Below are 24,861 nucleotides of genomic sequence, written 5' to 3'. Positions count from 1 at the left end.
TTTATGCATGACGCGGTCAATGGCCAATATAAACTATATCTATTGCACCTTAACCCATTATATTTTCTATACGTAGTATACCTTACCTTATTGGCGTCACGAGCCGCGACACTTGGAGTTTGGTTTGGTTTGGTGGTATGGACAAAATGAAATTTTGACCGGCAGTAGAGAAAATGGGTAAAATAAGCGAAAATTGCACAAATTGGGAATAGTTTTGAATATTTTAGGACGGAGGGAAAAAGTGATTTACAAAAAGTATAATTTAAATAAGTTTTTCTAATTTTCTCCTGATTTTTTTTGGGGGCATTGACCATTTCATGGTTAAGCCGCCACTGAAAATAAGTAGGGCTGGTTACAAATTTAGCACTTGATTTACATAACCTATTCTCCTCAAATTTTCCTATTAGTGCTTCTATAGGGCGCATCCGAGGTAAATCACAATAAAAAATCTTTTTAACCCAACGTTACATACGTTCCTTTATTTCATTTAAATTGTTAGTTATACAGTTTGCCAAAATATTACATTATATTACCTCTTCAACTTGGTTGAACAACCCTGAGTTGTTAGGTGTTACATAATATGATTTACGATAAATCAAATAATTTCAATAATGAAAAAAATATTAATATATTTTTTAAAACGCTTAGCAATTACTCACAGTTTAAAGAGAAAGCTCTGGCAATATTCTATTAAAAATTTATGAACGTTTTATGCGCGGGCAATAAAAATCCTGAATGCATCAAATAAGTATGAAAGGGAAAATGGCACGTTGTATAGAGGGTTATAGGGCTTTATTGCTCACTCGAATAATTGAATATAAGTGGATTTTGCCGATTCCATTTGAAATTCGCGTTTTTTTCTTTGCCCCTCGCGTTTAAGCAGGCTTCAGAACGGTTTTAATGGAAATCAGATCAAACTCACCATTTTTTTTCTATTTTTTCCTTTCTTTCTAGTTTCGAATAAAATGTTTTGACGGGAATTACCAAAATACAGTAAGTGATGTTCTGTATAATTATTGGTATTGAAGCTTTTACAGGATTATTTAGGTGTATTAGCATCAAATTTTGGTATTAATAGTCCGGTCGGGATATTAAATCCAGTGAGTTTTTTAGGGGATTTGGTCGCTACATTAAATTATATCAGTAGAAAAAAAAATAAAGGTGTAAAAAAATAAGATGTTTCCCCTCGGAAACGGTAGGTAGCTAAACGATCAGTAGGGGTTTTAGGAATAGAGCTAGTGGAGCTCTATATTCGCCCCATTTAAACTGTGTTTCGAAAACGCATAGTTTCCGAGATATTTAGTTTGAACGATTTGCTGTCGATTTTCTGGATATATCCCTTTGAAAAAAAAAATGAATTTAATTATTTATCAAATTGTGTTATACCATTTTTTACCTATATCTTCAAGTTTTGGTAGTAATTTTCTTATAATTTAGACCTCATTTATAAATATACCCATGGAATATTGACATTTTAGATTATTTTTAAAGATGTAACAAATTTTTAAAGAGTACAGATATTAATATTGTCGATAAAGTTGGTTTATTTCATTATAAAATAAAAAAAAAACTGTTTAAATATTTGTTAAAGGGGACCAATTAATATGATTCCAGTATTCAAACTACATTAATTGACTGTTTGCTTTGACTAATAATAATTGCGCCAAATACTAAAAAAAAATAATTTTTTATTTGTATTAGACAGTGTGGTAAAAAGTAACACATTAAAAATATTATTTCATTTTTTGACGATTGCTTATTTATAACAACAGGTACGCTCTGTATCATGTAAAAATAGTTTTAAATTGTAGCTCTAATAGTCCTTCAACGAACCCAAAACTTACAATTTGTAAAAATCTAATCGTTTAGCTACAATACTCCGTGTCGTATGTGGTGAACAACTCTGTATCACTAATTTCGTAAAATTTGTGTTTCCTAAAATTTACTTTTAATTGCATATTAAATGTTTACTTATATTAAACTTATTTTCTTTGTTGCAGGTAGGTGAAACCATTACCAAACACAGTGTTTAGATTCCATTTAGATCAATAAATTGTAAGTAAACGTTTATTAATTTCTTTTTCAGTATTTTTCAATTTTACATTTCTATTTTTTTACTAAAAAAATTTAGAACAAAAAGAAATAATTATCTTTTTTGCTTTAAATAATAGTAATTAAAGATAACATTTTCTGTGATAGAAGAACTCAACAGAGTAAGGTGCGAACCAATATAAGATTGTCTAAACTTCAGTTTCAATCGATTTACTTTTAGGTGAATGTCTCTGGAAATAGCTAAAGCAATTTGATTATTGTAGTCTATTAGTTTCTATTGATTGTATTTGGGAGTGAAAAAACAAGTTAAACAAATAAATGGCGGTAAGTGTATCAAAATTTTAGTTTATCATAAATTTAGGAAATGGTAAAAGTGGCTTAGAAGATTTTAAAATTTTATAAAATGCGCAAACATTTTTTCTACAATTTTTTTTTGAGGAATCTGGTATACTCGTAATAGGGGTAAAAGTTACAGTAAAAATCAGAAATCCAGTAAATATTAACAATAACTAAAAAAAAGGAAATGCTAAAAATTAGGCATTTCCTATTATACTCCTTGCTTAATCTTTTTATTCAAATTATGTCCACGGAAGATTGGGATACCCTTATTTCGGATATGAGATTAGTCAAAATAATCCCTACTACTAAAATTTTTAACAATCTTAATTTAATCCGTAGGTAATCCGAATAAAACCTGCTCCAACTTCTTTATTTAATTAAGGTTGTTGCAATGAAATTGTTAGGAAGGCCAGAAAAAAACGACCGTATTTTATTAAGTAATGACGCAGTAGCAATTAAGAAAACTTTTTATCGCGCCGGAAGTTTTAACTATTAAGATTTCCGACCACGGGCTGCGTAGTCGTATTTTTTCGTTCTTAGGCAACCCCCTGCACGGCCACTTCTGGGTCCAATTAAAACTTTTATAGAGCGCTTTATGTCCAGAAAAAAAACGAGTTTATATACTTTAACTGAAGTAGTTTATTAAATATTTTGAAAAGGTAATACGTACGCGAAACGCTTTTCTCTAATGATGCCGCTCAGTATTTTTATGGCTTTAAATCAGTATTCTCTGGAATCGTTGCAGAGAAATCGATATTTTTTTTATTTGGACTAATGATTTGGAATGACTGAGACTAATCCATTTGAAAGTTTTCGACATATTCATGTCATTTTGTACTTTACTCCTACGTGGACCATAGGTCTTCCATAAACGCTCTCCAGCGCCGGGTTATCGGTTTACTGTTTCGATCTCCTTTTTAATTGTCCTTTGTCATGTATGTCTTGGACGATCAGTTCCTCTACTGCCTTTGGATTCCACTCAATAGCTCTGCTAGCGATGTTGTTGCCACTTTGCCTTAAAGTGTAACCAATCCACCTCCATTTTCTCAGTTTGATCTCGTTATACACCTGCCTCTGGTTGGTTAAGCTCCGTCAATTCTGATTTCTGATGATATTTGGCTAGAATATTCTTGCAATTTTCCGCAGACAGCGGTTTAGTTCAGTCATCGGGGATCAAAGAAGGGCTCTGCTTGGAAAAAAGTCCGGAAGTTTTGAAACTTTGCAGGTTTTGGGGTCCTTAACTAAAATCCATAAAATGCACATTTCCAGACTTGCCGCCGCGCCGGCGGCGGCGCCACCATCTTGCCAAGATGACGCCCGAAATCGGTATTTTGTAAATATCTCGAAAACTATGCGTTTTTCGCAAAAATTTGAAGAGAGCAAAATTAAAGAGAATAAAAAAAATCTTCTCTCTACATGTATATTATTTCGTATATTTTTCATTTTATTGATTTTATGGAAAGTACTGTTCATTAAAATGTTGTATCCTATGTTATAGGGCTAGTTTCTCTCTACAATTTCCTGTCTCACAATGTACCTTTTGCGTCCGGGAAGGGTTTATAGTTTCAGAGTTGTCGATTTTCGAAAGAAATCAATACATGTAAGTAGAGGGAGATGGCCGATTCTGCGCCAGGCGGCGGCGGAGGAGGAGGCGTCATGTTACATCATCAGCTAGTTACATGTAAAATACGCTAATAAACGAGAATAAACGGGTTTAAACAGAAAACAACAGCTTTAAAACAGAAATAAACGGGTTTGAACAAAAAATGAACAGGTCTGTTGTAATAAGCTAAAAAGCAGTTCAAAGTAGTTTAAAAGCGGTTCAAAGCGGTTCAAACCAGTTTATTCTTGTTTATTAGCGTATTTTAACTGTTCTTACCTGATGACGTCACATGACGCCTCCTCCGCCGCCGCCGCCTGGCGCAGAATCGGCCATCTCCCTCTACTCAAGTATATTATTTCGTATATTATTAGTTATAAACCCTGTAAATCATACGAAATTGAGCTAAACCATGTGCACTAGTGCGGGGATTGTACTCATTACTTTCAAATATAATAAGTAACATTTCCTAATTCCATTTTTATAATTTTCTTGTCTACCATTCTATTGGAAAGATCGATGGAGAGCATTACTTGCCCCAGAGACGGTACAGTATCCATTAGCTAAACTAGAAAGGGAATGTGGGATATAAAGGGCACTTTGCCAAGGCGAAAAATAAGAGCAAGGTAATATCAGAGATAATGTAAGTTCTCCCGTCCATCGACTCTTTATATTTCTATTGTTAGTTGGTTGATGCGGAGGCGATATTCTCAAAATTATAATTGGAAAAAAGATAGGTATCCAGTTCAAAAGTAATTTTTAAAAGTTTTATTTCAGTTGTTAAAATTGTATGCAGCGTGTTACAAAAAAGCGTTGGGGAGATTCCCTCTTCCACAGATGCGAAAGAAAGCGACTGCATCGGAAACCGTTCGGCAAACTCGGCACGTCTATTGAGTGGTGTAAATACACCAGTCGTTTAGTCCGGAAACCCATGCTGTGTCGTATTCGCTTGCTGGAGTGACATAGTGCGTGGTTATATGTTTCTTTTTAAAAACGCGTGTAGGATTTTTGTTGAACTTTTGAACTGTTATTTCTAAGTTTTGGTAATTTGTATATCTTATTTAAAATGGGATACAAATGTGTTTATTTATAAGGAAAAAAAAGATATTTATAGTATAAAAAATTAATTTATTTAACAAAATTTAATAAAAATGTGACAAAATAGTTACCTTTCTATTGGTACTATCGGACTTTTTTCGACTATATAAATCTTTATTTGTAAACTTTAATACATAAAGTATTTTCAATCTAATAAATCATTTAATGATGTAAATAAGAGGAAATTTCTCACATGGGTGGTCAAATTTTATAGTTTTCATTATATCAAACAGCCTCTGAGAAATCTTTTCAACTCAAAATGCCTTTAATTATGTTTGACTGCATCATTAAAAAGGGTCTTCAAATACATCAATGTGATATTTGTCTAAAATTTGCAAAAGAATCCGAATCTCTGGATAACTCGAATTTTTTTACCCATTTAAAACCCTTTGATCATGAAAGTGGAAAAATTTGTTCATTTTATTTACAGGCTGGAAAAATTATTTATATTAAATTTTGATGAGTTTTGCACTGAAGAAAACATTCAGAGGCTGTTTGATATAATGAAAACTATAGAATTTGACCACCCATGTGAGAAATTTCCTCTTATTTACATCATTAAATTATTTATTAGATTGAAAATATTTTATGCATTAAAGTTTACAAATAAAGATTTATATAGTCGAAAAAAGTCCGATAGAACCAATAGAAAAGTAACTATTTTGTCACATCTTTAATTAAATTTTGTTAAATAAATTAATTTTTTATACTATAAATATCTTTTTTTTTCCTAATCTCCTACGAACTGATATAATATGACGAGTAAACTATTAAATTACCGTGAGATTATATGCCTCGAATACATATTGGTGCAGATTATTTTCACCCAAACAAATAATAACCCAAACTATACATTGATGCGTATTGTCTATGAACTCTTTCTAAAGGTCACAGAAACCTGAACGCGGAATTCGGTGTTCTTTCGCATCTGTTACAGTTGATTTGTGCCTCTTCTTTTAATATTATAAAAAAGAGGTTTTAGTTGAAGTATAAAAAACCAAACATTCTTTTTTGTTGTATATTCTTCAATTCAATTTATATAAAATCTTATATCTCTATTTTCTTTATGTTTTTTTTTATATTTTGTTGTCTGCAGTATCTATATAAATTTGATTACTTAAGTAAATTACTTGGGTTTAATATCTTTAATGTTCCATTAAATATATTAGAAATCTTATACTCTTAAATAAAAGCAAAAAAAGAAGTTTTTGAATCAAAAATTACATTCATAGATACCTATGTATGTATAAATGATAGATTAACAAATATTTAGTTCATTAGTACACTCAGTGAAACCATTGTTAATACTATTGTCTTTAAATAAATATGTTAAAAATAAAGGTTCTAAACCCTCAAACTATATATTTTTGGAATTCAACTATACAGGGTGAGCTTTAAATAAGTGCGGATATTATATTTCGGTAGTACAGGGGTAGTATATATTTCGACCCCCGAAACACGATTATGTTTTTTTTGCGAAAATTTTTTTTGAAAATTTGGAATTTTTTGAAAAGTTTTTTGAAAATGTTTTTAATTTTTAATATTTAAAAAAAACATAATTTCTTAATAATATGGCAACTTGGATGGTAGATTAAATTTACAAGAAAGAAAATCCAGAAAAGATCCAGTGGTTATTAAAATTTAACCAAAAAAAAATTGTTGCAAATTTTCAAATAAAATAACTCCGTTATTTTGGACTTATTTGAAAGACGGTAAAGAGAAAATATGTTTCTTTTATCGAGATCTATCGGCCCCGAAAATATTTTCACTTATTTATGACTCACCCTGTATAAACAGAATTTTCCTGCAAAACTATATATCAGTTGAGTTATTGGTTTACCTATTTTAACCTCAATTCTAATATTTTCCTGCAACATCATGATAATGATCTAGTAAACGAGATATCGATATTCCTGTCTAAGCATCTTTATTTAAATTGGATTCAATCTAAGGATGTGTCGAATGTATCGATATATCAAAATATCGATGGTTTTCCTAAGTCGGTAATAAAAACCCTAACAAAATAATGAATAGACATACTTTATATTGAAACTATTGTCAATATATAGAAAGAAGCGAAAACAAGACTAACAATATAAAGGGTGAGCCTTATAAGGGCAAATATTTTTAGGGGTAGTATATTTCTCCCCCAGAAACACGATTATGAGTTTTTTTTCGCGATTTTTTTTTAAATCTGGAATCTGTCAGAGATAATGTAAAATCTTTTGAAAACATTTTTGGATTTTATTTAGTTTTTAGTTAAAAAACATAATTTCTTGATAATATGGCAACATAGGTAGTAGATTAAATTGACAAAAAAGAAAACCCAGAAGAGATCCAGCAGTTCTCAAAATCTAAGCAAAAAAATATTTTTTTTGGAAATTTTCAAAGTAAAATAACTTGGTTATTTTGGACTGTTTTATATGAAAAACGGTAAAGAGAAAATATGTTTCTTTTATCGAGATCTACCAGCCCTGAAAATGTTTGCACTTATTTAAGACTCACCCTGTATAAAACAACCCCTGAGTTCCCAACTAGCAAAGGAATATGATAGGGAGATGCGATATCCACAAAACTGTTTACAGTAGCACTAAAAAGACCACAAAACTGTTTACAGTAGCACAAAAGATTGAAAATAGATGGAGAATATCTTAACCATCTGAGATTCGCTGATGAATATTATAGCAAAATAAAATACTAAATCACCACAATACACCAAAATACTTTTACTTTTACACTGGACGCGCGTTTCGCTAACCATGTTAGCATCATCAGCAGATGATTATAAAGTAAAGTACAATCTACAAGTTGAGCATTTATATACTCGCTCAGTGGGCACCGAGTGGGCGTGGCAAAATCTAGCTAACCGAGTCAAAGCCCACTGAGCGTAACAGTTAGATTTCCGCCACTAGAGTAGTAGGAACAAAGGACTTGAAGGAATCGGACCGTTGTCTCTGTTCATACTATCTTTACATTTATTAATTCTGATGCTTTCATATTGCCTATAATTTGAGACTTGTTTAATTAATTTTAAATTATTAAGATCTATACAATGTTCTTTATCAACAATATGTTCGGCAACGCAAGATTTATCCGGTCTACCATATCTTATCTGAGCTAAATGTTCTTTAAATCTAGTTAATATTGATCTTCTAGTTTGCCCAACATATTTCTGATTACAATCTTTACAAGATATTTATACAAATACCCGAACTTTCCAGTGGAGGTGTTTTATCCTTTGGATTACCTAATAATTGTTGTAATTTATTATTAGCACTATACACAAGTTTATAATTAACATTCTTAAAAATTCCTTTTAGACCACGGGATAACTCTCTATCAAACGGTATTGAAAAATATTTAGACGTATCTTTCTCCACATGAAAAGTGGAATTTTTAGTCATTTAATCAATGCGTATTTATGGCGAGCCAAAAAAAAACTAACATATAGAATTTTTTGGTTAAAATGAACTAATAACCGAGAAAAATATATCCCCGGAAGGTAGGATTTTTAGCTCAATTTTAAAAGGTGTCAGTGAGCATTCAAAGTTTTCCATAAAGAACACGTAAAAAATCTTTTCCAATTAAAAGTACCATAAATTTGAAACGGTTTACGATAAAAAAATACGTCGCGGATTCTTGTAGAGCATAAAATTTCCTGAAAAATCTATCTTAAAGTTAACTACTATAGTTAATGTAGTTTACATTACTATAGTTAATGTAGTTTACATATGGTACTTTTAATGAAAGAAAAACTTTGAATGTTCACCGACACCTTTTAAAATTGAGCTAAAAATCCTGCCTTCCGGGAATATTTTCTTTTCGGTTATTAGGTTCACTTTAACCCATAAATTCCATAGGTTAAATTTTTTTGGTTCACCCTAATGTATCTATACTATCTATACATGCAAGACTTGGACCGACAAAAAGAAAGACCGTCAAAAGATCCAGGTAACAGATGTCATTCACAGAATCAGATCTCCCAAGTGACAATGGATAGGACACCTGGCAAGAAGAACTGACAACAGATGGACATGCAAAATAAGTTCATTATAACAAAACATTTGGGCATTTTTTGTAAATATCTGAAAAGCTTTGTTTTTGAAGCAATTTTTGAATTTCTAAAGGAGGAGAGCTTCAAAATATCGATATTCATTGACATTCCTAAATCAAACAATCCCTTGTAACTCGTATCTATTAGCGAAAACATTTTGATAGGTAGTTTACGTTCGTTTTCTTGTTTTCTTTTCTTAATTGGAAAGCGTTTAGAAATAACGAAAGGAGTTTTAGTCTTACCCTTGATTATGTATAAATAGATATACAATGAGGGCTTAGTAAAATCCTGTCTTATAGATGGCGCCTTGCCCGTTTTGCATTTTTGTATTCCCCTACGATTTTCTTTGAGGGGAATCCGTTAAACCCGCCCATCGTTCAAAAATGGAAGGGCGCGAGGTCACATCTATTGGGCTACTTATTAGCACGTTTTACGCATGTTTTACGAAAATAGCTTTATCCTTGTTTGTTTCAACTGTGACAAGAAAAAAGGAAAAAAAGTCATATTCGTTTCTAAATTCCGCAGTTTTGTTTATCTTTCTCGACTTCTGATTTCGTTTCGTTTAGGTTATGTCTTAAAAAATAATTATTTATAAGCTTTTGATTTGAAATATACCTTAATGCATATCTAAATAATTAAAAAAATCAATTTTTTGTCCCTCACGAAGACACGAAACAGTATTTTTGAATATTTGGATTACAAACTATTATTTTATGAGTTTTATGTGTTGTGTTTACGTGATGTGTAATGTGTATTTTGTACCTGCTGGATAATATTTTGAAACATATTTAATTAAACAAAAAGCATCTGTATTACAGGTGAGTAAATACTGTTCATATTTATTTCTAAATTCATATAAATTTGTTTGAAATCACTTGGTTTTTAGAGTTTTTATCTTAGAGTTTTACCTCATAGAGAGTCTGAGATAAGTTTAATAATAAACATTAAATTTTATAGATGGATAGATAGATTAAACGATAATGGTCAGTTGACTTAAAAAATTTAAAAAATACTGATTTTATGCTATAAATTATGTTTCATTTCTTACTTTTGCTTTTTTGGAACTGTCAGATATATTGTGCATTTTATAATTTTCTTAATTAATAACGTAAAAATATTGTTTATCTACAGTCGACCCTGTGTTTAGATAAAGCTTCATATCAGATTTCCTATTTTATATTTTCACTCAAATCATATTTTTGTAAAATAGGTATACTTGCATGCAAAAGTAGCGTAAATTTGACAGGGAGGTATTTTTATAGATATACAGGATGAGTCATAAATTTAAATACATACTAACTTTAGAGTTGTATACTTTGTCAAAAGAAAGGCTATATTTTTTATTTTTTCTTGGTGAATTTGTCAAAAAATTGTCATTCCAGAAAATACTATAATGTCGTAATCATATAGAGTTCATTTTGACCATTTTTGGATTAAATTTTTTTTGTTTATATAATAAAATATATATTTAAAGCCCTTTCTAAGTTAAAAATAAGTAATATGGAAGTTTTTTACTGGAACTAATTTAAGGTAATGTTCTCTTCATATAATTATATAAAAATATGTTAAATTCCTAAATTATTTATATGATTAAATTTTTCATTTTATATTATTTTTTTTGTATTATATACAGGATGAGTCAATTGAAACTAGATATTATATTTTTCTTTGCTATTTCAAATGGAACACTTTATTTTATATCATAAATCAACAAATCTTTTTATCCAACTTTTGTTTTGTTAAGATCTATATCCCAAATTAATAGTTATTGAATTGTTCTCAATAATTGTCTCTCTTTGAGAATAAACATGATTTGTTTTTTGCAATTTTTATTAGTAGGTTTGTCGTTAAAAGTGATGTATCTACATATTTATCAGCGACAAAAATTAAGAATTAGATGCCTAAAATAATTTCCTAATTATTTTTTACTTGGCGTATCAGTAAACATTATTTATTTTATCGCTGCAGGCTGAAAATAATTATGTATTCCAAAAAGGACATTACTGTATAAATATCGATTATTTGGATTTAAAATTATTATTTTCAAAATAAAGTTGGAAAAACTACGTTTATGTCATAAAATGTGGAGTTCTCTTTGAAATAATCGAGAAAACCCAACATCTGGTTTTGACGCCACCAAGTATATATCATGCATTATAGTTGATTGATACTGCAATTTATTATACATACGTAGTTTTGTTTGTTGAAAATGAAACTTTCTAAAAAGTATTCCTGAATTAAAACATATTAAGAATTTCCTACATTATAATTTTGAAAGACGTTTGAGTGGGCAGACAATTTGGTCTAAAATAATCATATGTCTAAAAAAATTAGTCTAAAATAATCAAAAACCACTTAACACATATAACTCGCTTTTAAAAAATCTAAAAGAAATAAGTTTGTTTATTAATAATTCATATAATAAAATATGAATATATATTTTATTAAATTATTATAGGTGTGACTGCTAAGTGGTCGTACTCGCCACTTTAACCAACCATTGGTGGGACCATGGTAGGACCTTTAGAGATTATAATGCGAATTTTTCATACCATGTAAATCTATATACATATATTAATAAATGCGTTTGTTTTATTAAATTTGTTTTCTTATACGGTGAGCGAAAAAAAAACGGCGTCTATTTGTTTACATTACAAATATATGACATCGATATTCATTTCTAAGCCACCTCTGACGCCGTGTTTTTTTTATCGTATGGTATACACAATTACACATATCCCTTATCCTTTAAATCCGATTTATTTCTAATCTAATAATTATAAAAATAAGATACCTGATTGATTCTTCCGAAATATTATAAAATGAGATATCAGGGAAATAAATAAAAGTTAATTATCTCGTTTGTTTTGGGAATTCAAAAAGAGAATCTTTGATAGACACAGTTCAAATATTATTTTTGAGTATAATGGGTGCTTCAAAAAATGTGGCGGATATAATGTAACATGTTTTTAATGCAAACTCTTATTTATAACTTTTATTTTATTTTCGATTCTGCCTACAATTTTGTAACTTTTTTTATAAATAACGTTAGTATTTGCAAAAAAAATTATTCTATGTTACGCATAAGTGTCAGTTGTTTCCGAAGTTGGGCTACACAAATTTGGTAGGAGTGTTTTTACAGAGGTGAAGAAAAAGATATATGTAAAAATACTTGGAGTTAGATGCTACACTTTGTTCAAACAGTTTTTTGGCTGATCCTATATTTTATTATTTTTTTCTAGTGAATTTACAAAACCTTTCAACATTTGTTAAGAAAGTATATTAAGTACATCTATACTCTATACAGCTTGCAATCTGTTCTGAATTTTTCAATTTTTATCCTTCTTTTACTTCATTTACACTATAACAAGTTTTGCCATGACAAAACAAAAATTATTTATTATTAAGCATTAAAGTAATTTATATAGTTATATGACATTGTCGTGATCCTGGATTGGACCACCGTCGTCACCAATCTTGTAGTCGCTGCCACCAAATGTTGTAGTTCTCTATTTGACTCGTATCACCACTTGTTGGGAATGTTATTCTTTATTTTTTTTATAATTAAATTCTTACTAAGTTGTTATTACTTTTTTATTTTTAAACTTTTAATACAAAATATAAATTTAGCAGTATTACGTCTATGAAAATTTTTTATGAATGTCCCCGGTCCTTCTGTGACTGTAAAGCTTTTATGAGAATGCCCTCTCCGAAAATCCACGGAGGCGTACCTACTATTTCTTAATAATATTTTTCTAGGTAGGTTTGCAAAGGGACAAACATGACCATTTCTTAAGTAAATAGAAACCAGACATCGCGTCTGAAAGTAAACGAATTACAAAAGGAAAACTAAAATGATGCAACTATTTATGACTATTTCTTCCAAATTTCATCTTAAGGTAATGGTTCTGTTTATTTGCATCACCCATCTTTCTGAGAAGAATAATAATGTTGATGGTATTTTTCGTACCTTAAATTCTTTAGGCATAGCCGTAGAATAAGGGTAAAAATAATATTTTATACAATTTGTCGAATATACATATACATATAACCATATTAAATGTATGTTCACAACACCTCCCCCCTTAATGAGAGATTTCATGAGGTGAAAGTGATATGAAATCTCAAAACAAATGTTTATATAATTAATTAGTATAACTCAGATGGAAATGAATAAAAGTACATATATAAAAGTATTATACAAGTCTTAACTACTAATTATAACTAACTTACATTCTAACTTAACTAACATTTTTTTTTATAACTATTGCAGATTTAAAAATGTATCAAATGCGGAAATTATTTTTCTTTTAATGGTCGCCTTGATGGTACATACCCAATGGGTCTGCGCGAGGGCGCCTGTAAATTAACATTCTCTTCTTCGGAGTTTTCATAGTTACCTACATTTTCAGAGTTTTGGCTAATATTACGATTATAATGAGCAACATATCTATCACTATTTCTAGAAGATGGTTCCACAGACTGATTAACTCTAATGCATAAGTTTGGAATAATTCCGCAACAGGCTGTCTTGTTAGTACATTTTGTATACAATTTATAAATAATAAAAATAATAGCAAGAAGAGCTAAGATATAGGCAATTACAGATGCTGGAAATGTATAATTGTTTACAAGTTTCCTTTTTAGAATTTCATCACCTAACTTTTCAATATCTTCTAGCTTATGGCTCGCTACATTAAGTTCGGGGATGTGCTTTGTTAATTTCCTATAATGTTCGTTGAGAAATATTTCACTAATGTTTATTTTTTCTTCCTTTATCCTTTCGCAACAATTATCACTAATGTCGAATGGTGGAATAAAATCACTTGAAATATTGGACTGGACTGTATTTCCATGAGGGATTAGCATTGATGATGCGCTATAAGCTTTACATTGTTTACCTATAGTGACACTACCGCAATTTTTTAGTATTACATCTACGTGATTTTTTTTATTATTACATGATATCGTAAGAGTTTCTGGATGAGGAACTGCAAATAACCAAGTGTTACTGGTTTGTAGTTGAATAAAAATTGCTCTATCTGACTGAATTATACGTTTGTCACAGATATCAGGTATGATATTTGTGAATTGCAATAATTTAACTTCGCAATTATCTGCCAAATGAGCAAGAGAAACTGGTTTTTGTTGCTTGCAAATAAATTTATTTTCTATAATTTTTAAACAAGTATTAAATTCTATTTCCGACAGTGTAATAAACTGCTGTTTGCTTTCGTCAATTGCTATATATTTAGATGAGGGTTGAATTAATATAAACTGGTTATTTGACATTAATTTTGGAAAGGGTGATATTTTATAAATATAGAATAAATTTGTTTCAATTAAAGGGATGTTTATAATATATATTAATCGTTTGTTTTCGAAATAAACTTGCAACTCGATAACATTTAGAATGAGATTTGCATTGAGCGGATCTAATGGTACAGGAAATTCTAATCCATGAGGTAGAGATTCGGACACATCTTTTAATTCGTTAATTAACCTTAATGGCGTTAATATTGAGGGGTGTAAAACTCCCTTTCTTGCTACTAAAATAGCATTCGTAATCGTCATGATTTCTAATTGTAATTGATTTAGCATCATATTTAAAATAGTGACGTGTTCTTCTATGCCGGTTTTTATATATAGAAAATGAAAATTTTCTTTGACTTTGCTTAATTCATCGCTAATCTTTTTTATATTATTTTTTAATAAATTTTCGTTAAAATCTAAAGTTCCAATAGTATTATTGAAATTAATTATTGTTGATTGAACAATTTTTGTTTGTTCTTTTAAAAGTTGAAGGACTGAAGTTTCGTCTTTATTCATTTGTGAAATTTTATCATTATAGTATTTAGCATCTTCTTCATCTAAAACGCCGAATAAAACTTTAGTTGCTTTTCCTACAATATTGAACCAACCTCGTTTTTGTCTACTTTCTGATAAATGACTATGACCGATCAATTCGTGTAAGACTTCTAGTTCTTTTTCAATTTTTTCGAAAGTGTATTTAGAACTTTTCAAAAATAACTGACAAATATAATAGTGATATTGAGCATTCTCATTATTGCATAAATCTGTAGTATACTTACGGTAATTCTTTAATGATAATAACTTATTACTAATATTTTCTAATTCTACAAAAGTTACTAGTTTCCATTTGTTATTAAAAAACCTTAGTTCGCCCAGGTGCTCAAAGTGTATTCCAGGGTTCAAGTCATAAGTGGTTATATTGTATTCTGAGTGGACTACTGCTAGGATACTGGTAATTATTATAAATAAATTAACCCTAAAACAAAATATATATACTAATAATAAGCTAATTAAAATTTATTAATTCTAGTTTTTATAATCTATATATACTGATTATGTTTAGTTTTAATAATAAAAATATTTTAATCTATTTGCATGAATAGTTTGTTTATTTTTTCCTTTTTGAATTGTATAATTTACATCTGATTTTTTTTATAATGGTATATGGACCAATCCATAAGGCGGAAAGTTTTTTACTTCTGCCACGTCGAACTGATTCGTCGTAAAGTAACACTTTGTCACCAATTTCGAATATTCTGGTATAACTGTTTTTATCGTAATTATTTTTTGATATGTTTTTACATTTTAATAAGTTTTCTTTAGCTAATTGATTAGAATGTTGCATTTTTTGTTTAAGATTGTTTATGAAATCATCATAAGTATAATTGACTTTAGGTGGTTGTTTAACTGATGTTGGTAATGTAGGAATATGTCCGAATAAAAGTTCAAATGGAGAAAATTGTGTAGCAGTGTGAGGTGTAGTATTATATGTAAATGTTGCATAGGGAATCCAATTATCCCAGTCTGTTTGAGATGTCTTAATGAAGTGTCTTAAATATTCTTCTAGAACTTTATGAGAGCGTTCTAGTGCTCCGTTTGACTCTGGGTGATAACTTGTTGTTTGGATCTTTTTTATCTTTAAAAACTTGCAAGTACTTTTAAAAATATCACTTAAAAAATTTGACCCCTGATCTGTGACTAGCATGTCAGGTATTCCGTAAATGCATATAATATTCGTTACAAAATGATGCGCTACAGTTACAGCTTCTTGATTTCTCATAGGTATATTAATTATATATTTTGTTAAATCATCCTGAAAGGTTAATATGTATTTGTGACCATTTTCGGTTTCTGGTAGTGGTCCAACTATATCTAAAAAACATTTTTCGAACGGTTTTGATGCCGTGGTCGTAATTACCATAGGCATTTTTGTTTTTCGAGACTGTTTATTTTTTTGACAAAGTTCACATTTTTTTATAAACTCTTTTATGTCTTTTTTCATACCTTTCCATGTATATAATTGAGATAATTTTTTATATGTGCGGGATGACCCTTGATGACCTCCTAATGGACAATTGTGATTTTCATTTAATAATACAACTTTTTCAGCATCTGAGGGGTTGATAAGACTGTTGTTAAATATTGTAATTTCTGAATAGAGGTCTTTAAAAATATATCTTATCATAGGAAGAACGATTTCCCATTTGACTAATGAGTTGTAATGATATTTTATAAATGATAGTTCGGTTTTTTCGTTGGATATAATATTTCGTAAAGTTAGTAAGCAAGACCAAATATTTTCATAATTAATATCACTGAATGTATTTTCGTTGTCTGTTAATAGAAATATATTACAATTATTTTGTTGATACTGAAAAACTGACGGCATGTCTAAAGGATTTGTGTTATCGTAATGTTCTAAAAATGTATTAATTTGTTTATTTTTTTCTAGAATTTTAAAGTCGTTTTTGTTGAATAATTTTGGCAAAAATAAAACTATAGGTATAAGTTGTGGTGTTTCAAACAGATTTGTGTTTTTTTCTTTGACTTTGGAATTAATAATTATATGGCTTTCGAGATGTGTTTTAAAATTATCATAATTGGTAATAATAGAATTGACATTTGTTGTGCTAACTATTCTACTCAATGCATCAGCATTTGTATTAATCTTTCCAGCTTTATAAATTATTTCATAGTCATATTCTTCAAGTTTTATTCTAAAACGCGTCAAACGAGAACCAGGGTCTTTGATATTAAATATATAGAGTAGGGGTTTGTGATCTGTAACAATTTTAAATCTTGTGCCAAAAATATATGGACGGAAATGTTTTACTGCCCAGACGATTGCAGTTAGCTCTTTTTCTGAAGTTGAATAATTTTGTTCTGCTTTATTTAGAGTTCTACTAGCAAACGCTATTGGACGATCATGATTAACCTTACCCTGCGATAAAATTGCTCCTACTGCGAAATTACTCGCATCTGTTGTTATAATAAATTCTTTGGTAAAATCTGGGTATTGGAGAACAGGTGGAAAAGTTATACTATCTTTAAGAATTTGGAAAGAATTTTCGCATTTTATACCCCAATTAAAAACAGAATCTTTTTTTAATAATTCGGTTAAAGGTTTAGCAATTTTAGCGAAATTTTTGATAAATTTCCTATAATATCCTACAAGCCCTAAAAAAGATTTTATATCTTTAGGATTTTTAGGTTGCGGAAAGTTTGTTACACATTGAATTTTTGATGGATCTGGTTTAATGCCGTTTTCTGTAATAATGTGACCTAAGTATAAACATTCTTTTCGTAAAAACTGACACTTCGAAGGTTGAAGTTTTAAATTATGTTGTCTAAATCTTTGAAAAACTTCAATTAATCTATCGTTATGTTCATTTAAGTTGTTTGCATAAATTACTATATCATCTAAATAAATAAAGCATTTCATACCATTAAGACCGCTTAAAACTGTGTTCATGAGTCTTTGAAATGTGGCGGGAGCTCCTTTTAAACCGAAAGGCATTCTGTTATAAACGTAATGTCCTGTATTAGTGCTAAAAGCGGTTTTATTTTTATCTTTTTCGTCCATTTCTACCTGATGAAATCCACTAGTAAGATCTAAGGTAGTAAAATAATGAGATTTTCCTAACTGGTCTAAAATTTCTGCTATATTAGGTAGAGGATATGCGTTTCCAATGGTAATTTCATTTAACTTTCGAAAATCAACGCATACTCTAAATTTAGGTGATAATGGGTCGCTTTTCTTAGGAACAACTAGTAAAGGACTATTCCAAGGACTGTCCGAAGCGGAAATTACCCCGTCTTTTAACATTTGCTCAGTTTGTTCATTAATTATTTCTTTATGTTTGAAAGGCAATCTATAAGGTTTTACGTTAATAGGACCTTTATTACTTTCTGTCGGTATAGTGTGTTTTATTGTGTTGGTGCTTGTTAGTTTATCGCCTTCTAAGTAAAAAATATCGTTAAAATCTCTACAAATATCTAATACTGAATTAGTTTCTTCTTCATTTAATTGGTCTAGATTAATTTCTTTTCTTATTTTAGCAAAACGATCGATAATGTCATAATTATATGTTTCTATAAATTCGTACTCATTAAAAGAAATAGGTTCGACATTCACTCTAGGTGTATGGATAGTTTGAGCTTCATTAGAAATATTTAATATGCTAACTAAACATTTATAGTTCTGGACTTTTGTTAGGCTTGACCCTAGATATAAATGTTCGGATAATTGTTTTGAAACTACTATGCCTTCGGACGAAGATAAATTAGCTAGAGCAGGTACAATAATTTGACATCTCGCGGGAATTATTGTAGTTGCTTCTGACGGCAAAATTTTAAAAAAATTGTCTTCAAAATTAATGACTCCGTCTTCGTAATTTATTTTGGCTTTATACTTTTGCAAAAAATCGCGTCCTAATAGTCCATCACTTTTAATCGGTATACTATCTGGCACAATGTGAAAAGGATGAGTTATTGCTTTGTTATTGTTTAATTTAATTGGGATGTTACAAACACCTTTAGTAAATACAGGTTCTTTACTTATACCTTTTAATTCTATAATGCAAGTTTTATTTAATTTTAGATTATTTTGTAATAAGATACATTCTTTCAATAAAGATATATCTGCCCCTGTATCTAATAAAAGATGTAATTCTTTATCTTTTATATCTAAAGAAGGGATTTTAATTATCTCTAATTGTTGGTAACTATCGGAAAATAATACTGATTTATGCGGTATGTCAATTAAGTTTTGCTCAATTTTAATTTTATTTTTATGCTCAGGTAGTGTGTAATTCATAGAACAGCTATTATCTAATTTTAAGAAGCGCTTAATCGGCTGCTCGCGACCAAGGCTTCGCTCTCGTTTCCCGAAAAATTTTGAGATGTGCTCGGTTCTGAAAAATAATTATCTGCTGAATTGATTAACGACTGAGAATTTATAGTTTGAATTTGTTGTGGTGATCTATTATTTGAACTATTAAAATTGGTAGTACTGGATTCATTATTGTAATTAGAAAAATTTTGAGATTGTTGAGGTATCGAAACATTTTGCTGCCGTTGAGGAACTTGTGAGTTATTAAAATTTCTTGGATTCTGAGAATATCTATTATTGTAATTTGAACGAGGATTATTACTGTTATAATTGTTACCATAATTACGATTATAATTACGCACGTCGTTGTTCTGATTAAAATTTTGATTGTTGTAGTTTCGATTAGTGAAACGTCCTTGATTATATTGTACTGTATTTACGTCTTGTCTATTTGAAAAATTATTATTGCTATTAAAATTTTGCGGTGGGCGTGTCTGATTATTGCTAGGTACATTTCTATTATATGAGTTACTATTTTGTTCGTATTGCCTAAGCTGTCTACACTGTGATGTTAAATGATTATTTTTAAAACAAAATAAACAGGAATTATTAGAAGAATGATTATTTAATTGTCTATTTCCACGCTCTACAAAACCTATATTTTTAAAATGCGAGTTTTTAAACCTGTCATTATTCTCAAGTTCCATTTCAATTGCTAATGATAAAGCTTTATCTAAATATGTAGTATTTTCGGCAATAATACGCATTTGAATTTTTTCATCGTTGAGTCCTTTTCTAAAAGTATTGACTAAAATGGAGTTTAAATTTTCTATTAAAACAGTAGCTTCGTTATTTGCATAATTTAAGTGACACGTTTCTTTATATTTATTAAAGAGAATTTGTAATCTATCGCCATATTCTTTTACAGTTTCCAAAAAATGTTGCTTTATATTCATTATTTGTGTTAGAAAAATGCGATGGTGGTGTTTTATCAGTAAGTGCTCTAATAAGAAATCTTTTAGTTCTTCCCAATTTTGAAACTGTTTATATTGTGTTACCTCTTGTGCCTTCCTTTTAATTTAGTACCAAAAATTAAATCTACTAGTAATTCTTTTTTGATCCACTTTGACAATTTTTAATATTGAATCACAATTTTTAAGAAAAAATTGGAGTGAATTTGCGTCACCCTGACCATCAAATGAATTTATTAAATCTCAGAACATCAGTTGCGTCTTTACCTCCTGCCATTATTATATTTTATTAATGATTTATTACTTTAGTTTAAGAATTATTATTTATTTTAGATAGATGTATTTTAGTTTGAAGAGAGAAAAAAAATATTTACGAATATTTAGCGATATTTTTTTTTTTTTTTTTTTGTTATTTGCAGCCCAGAATTATTATTGTCTTAACTTAAATCTAACTAACTAAAATCAGAAGAAAAACAGTAGCGTCACAATACAGTAAACAAATGAAAGACTTACCCCGTCATCATCTGGTGAAAACAAAAGCTTCCCTGGAGACTTGCTGCTGCGTCTGGCGCTCCTTCAGTGTCCCCAATGTCTACGTCTCGTGTCGGGCTTTGCTGCTTCTTGGTGCACCTTCAAGAACTGCCCGTTGCCTCTATCTTCTTCAAAAACTGGTAGGTTTTCTGCTGCGTCTGGCGCACCTTCAGGAAACCTTGGTAGTTTTTACCGCTGCCACCAATGTCGTGATCCTGGATTGGACCACCGTCGTCACCAATCTTGTAGTCGCTGCCACCAAATGTTGTAGTTCTCTATTTGACTCGTATCACCACTTGTTGGGAATGTTATTCTTTATTTTTTTATAATTAAATTCTTACTAAGTTGTTATTACTTTTTTATTTTTAAACTTTTAATACAAAATATAAATTTAGCAGTATTACGTCTTATGAAAAATTTTTTATGAATGTCCCCTGGTCCCTTCTGTGACCGTGCTTTTATGAGAATGCCCTCTCCGAAAATCCACGGGCGTACCTACTATTTCTTAATAATATTTTCAGGTAGGTTTGCAAGGGACAAACATGACCATTTCTTAAGTAAATAGAAACCAGACATCGCGTCTGAAAGTAAACAGAATTACAAAGGAAAACTAAAAATGATGCAACTATTTATGACTATTTCTTCCAAATTTCATCTTTAAGGTAATGGTTCTGTTTATTTGCATCACCCATCTTTCTGAGAAGAATAATAATGTTGATGGTATTTTTCGTACCTTAAATTCTTTAGGCATAGCCGTAGAATAAGGGTAAAAATAATATTTTATACAATTTGTCGAATATACATATACATATAACCATATTAAATGTATGTTCACAACAACATTATTAATAGAAATTGAAGAATTTTGTAAAATCTATCAGAAAGAAATATAATATACCGGGTGTTTTTCAAAAGTGGCTTGATTGACGTATTCAATTAGTTTCGGTTATTTCTTGTTTCACCGGAAATGACTACAACTTGGTTTTTAAATGGCACCGTCCTTAGGCACCGTCGGTATTTTTTTACTTTATTTGACAGAATATGGCACTGTGAATAGAATAATTTAATGTCAACTTTTGACATATTTACTTAAAAAATTGTATTTTAAATTACAATCTAGAGTGCCATGATAAAAAACAACATGTAACCGGTCGTAAAGGTAACGACAGTTTGACTCGATATACGAAGTGTGTGGTACCAAATTACCTATTTACCAGGTACCAAAAAAGGAAAAGACACAAAAAAATATTAGACGATCAAATAAATTTTTCCGAAGCTCCTTGATTAAAATTAATGGTTTTAACACAGCCATGACACTAGATTGAATTTTAAAATGCTATTTTTTTTAATTGAAAATGTCAAAAAGTTGACATATGATATATGTCATTCTATTCAGAATGTCATTTTCTATCAAATAAAGTATAAAAATACCGAGGGTACCCATTTAAAAATCAAATGTACTCGTGCATATACATTTCATTTGGTGAAACAGGAAGTAACCGAAACTAACGGAATACGAATCAATCTCGATTTATGTTATATACCTACTAACATTCCGAATTTGATAAACCCCGAATTTAATTTTTTTATCTGAAAAAATAACAAAAGTTATAGAGGTGAACCGCTTTTGAAAAAACACTCAGTATAGGCTGCGTCATTGAAAGAATCTGCAGATATTTTTCTATTTTAAATACGTAGTCGAATTTCAAAAATATATATTGAACACCCTGTAGCATCTACCTTAAATATCTACATATAAATATCTAATATTTATATCAACAACAACCAATAATTCGACAAAAAACTTTTTGTTGAATTATTTAGTTGTTGTTTTTTTTTTTTTTTTTTATTCTTTTTTTTTTTCTTCAATAAAGACGATTATTATTATTATTATTATTATTTTTTTTTCTTCATCAACAAATTGAAATATTATAAAACTAGTTTTAGCTTACACCATTATACAAGAAATATACGTAAAAAAAGTAATAGAATTTTACGCAGAATCTAAAATAAAATAGGATGTTACATTTAAAAAAAAACATTATGTTAAATCCGCCACACTTTTTACAAAGTTACAGACGTAGGTAGGTATAGTTTCATATTATATTCTTTAATTATCCATCTAAAAATAAAATATTTATATACCTAATATCATACTTTAGTATCCAACAAGTGGCCATGAAAATCAAAATAAATATAAATCCATGTCCAAAAATATAAAATGTAAATAACGCTTTGAGGTATAAATTCGGTTCGAATCAGATAAGATATTTTATTCTTTACCGAGAATTAAATTCGAAGAGTTCCTAGTCCCTACTTCTTTGCCAAATTCAATAGTCTCCGCCCCTTTTTACGTTTTAATTTCTGCCACCAGTTGGCAGCATCGACTTATACAGGCACATTGACTAACTATTAATATATAAACAAGGGTCTTACTAAGCGCTAAATTCGCGTTTCGAGCGGCCGTTCTTCAAATTAAATCTTCTTTTGGTGAATAGAGATTTAAGTGAGTAAAGTTGGTCTTGATTTGCACAAATAAATTAGAATGCGACTGTTGTAGTAAATGAATAAGCGACGTTGAGAGACTAAAAAGTGTGAGTACTAAAAAAGTGTTATTTTTCAAAAATACTGAGTTAGTTTTAAAATATTACAAAAATTTGAATTTTTTGAAACATTTTTTGGAACTTTTTTTAATTCTTAGTTAAAAACATGATTTCTTGATAATATGGCAACATAGGTAGTAGATTAAATTTACAAGAAATTAAACCCAGAAAAGATCGGTTTTCAAAATTTAAGAAAAATAAAGCCGTTAAAGTAGTACTTTCGTCTAGAATTTTGTTTTATTTCCAATCGGCATTTAAACATTATTTGCAAAAATCTACTGTCAAATTACTAAAATTTTATATTACGATCCAGAGAAAGCTACAATTACAATACCTGCAAAAATATGATTTTGTCATTGTCAAATTCGATGTCATTTTTTGTGTTTACAAGAATTTATGTGATTTGGAAAGGATGATTATTTTTTCTGAATTGGAATGATCATCTACAAAAGAATTAGTTGAACTCAGTTTATATAGTTTTCACGGAATATGACTTGATTGCAGTTCATTACTCGATCACTTGCAGGCCTCGCTCATACCACGCACGTCCACAATTATTTAATTTACGGCAGGCAAAACAATTTCCTTTTTACTTTTGTTTTTCTCTACTTTCGATATTTCGAAATTAGAAAAAATACACAGCTAAAGGCCAGAAAATATTATTTATTAATATTTTTTATTGTCATAAATGCAAATATAAGTATAAATTTTCACACAAGATATCACAATGTCTCTCTGTCATAATATAGCCGTTCCACTGTACGGCGCACAGTGGTGTGAAACTGATAATATAACGAAAAAACCCTATATTTCCTAAACCGTTAATCCAATTGAAAGTTGAACTTCTTGTATCAAAGTTGAACTTCTTGTATTTTCTGAACTATTGAAGGCGTTTTGAATTGCTAGCCAGATTCTAAAACGCCTTTTTGTCGAATTATTGGCCAATGCCCATAATACAGGGTATAACAAAAATGCGTGCATTTTTTACAAAATTTTAAGTGACCTCCATTTTGTGGGGTATGGAGGATTTCCATTATTTGTGGGTATTTTAAAAGAGCTGTTAAAACTTCGAGACATTTTTGAGTTTTTTTGGGGTATCGCTCTCCATTGCGATGTTTTCCTTTTTTTATAATTTTCGGTAAGGTTTTAATTCTAATAAATTTATCTCATTATGAAATTAATATATTGTATTTTTGAGTATTATGCGTATTAACTAATGATTATACTAAAAAGTGTTAAATGCTTCTTTTGTTATGCCAAGATACATAATAAAACCTGTTCATATAATTTAAATATACCAGCTATATAAATTTTTAACGCCCTGTATAACTGTAACACTTTTTAGTTTTATAAAATTATTTGTTTGCTTTATTTAATTATACATTAAAATGCATAATGCTTAAAAATACGATATCTTCATTTCACAATGAGATAAAATTATTAGTATTAAAACTCTACCGACAATCATA

The 24,861-nt window shown here is 29.5% G+C and overlaps 2 protein-coding genes across 2 annotated transcripts in view; one reads left to right on the top strand and one right to left on the bottom strand.

The window, feature by feature from the left end:
• The first annotated feature begins 2,272 nt into the window (after positions 1 to 2,272).
• LOC115883928 (eye-specific diacylglycerol kinase) overlaps positions 2,273 to 24,861 on the top strand; it is a 317,841-nt gene continuing 295,252 nt past the window's right edge. The window contains exon 1 of the mRNA XM_030902359.1: positions 2,273 to 2,376. The gene's annotated coding sequence lies outside the window, so the exon portion shown is untranslated. The remainder of the gene's footprint in view (positions 2,377 to 24,861) is intronic.
• On the bottom strand, positions 13,220 to 20,865 carry LOC115883929. Its single transcript, XM_030902360.1, has 2 exons — positions 20,772 to 20,865; positions 13,220 to 15,432 (listed from the first exon to the last, which is right to left on the bottom strand). The coding sequence occupies exons 1-2, from the start codon at positions 20,780 to 20,782 to the stop codon at positions 13,443 to 13,445; spliced, it is 2,001 nt and encodes a 666-aa protein (XP_030758220.1). The 5' UTR covers positions 20,783 to 20,865; the 3' UTR covers positions 13,220 to 13,442.

Source organism: Sitophilus oryzae, unplaced genomic scaffold (assembly GCF_002938485.1).
Source record: "Sitophilus oryzae breed Bouriz unplaced genomic scaffold, Soryzae_2.0 scaffold_2006_pilon_pilon, whole genome shotgun sequence".
Lineage (NCBI taxonomy): Eukaryota > Metazoa > Arthropoda > Insecta > Coleoptera > Curculionidae > Sitophilus > Sitophilus oryzae.
The sequence above is the reverse complement of the archived record's forward strand: the minus strand, read 5'-3'. Positions and strand labels throughout refer to the sequence as shown.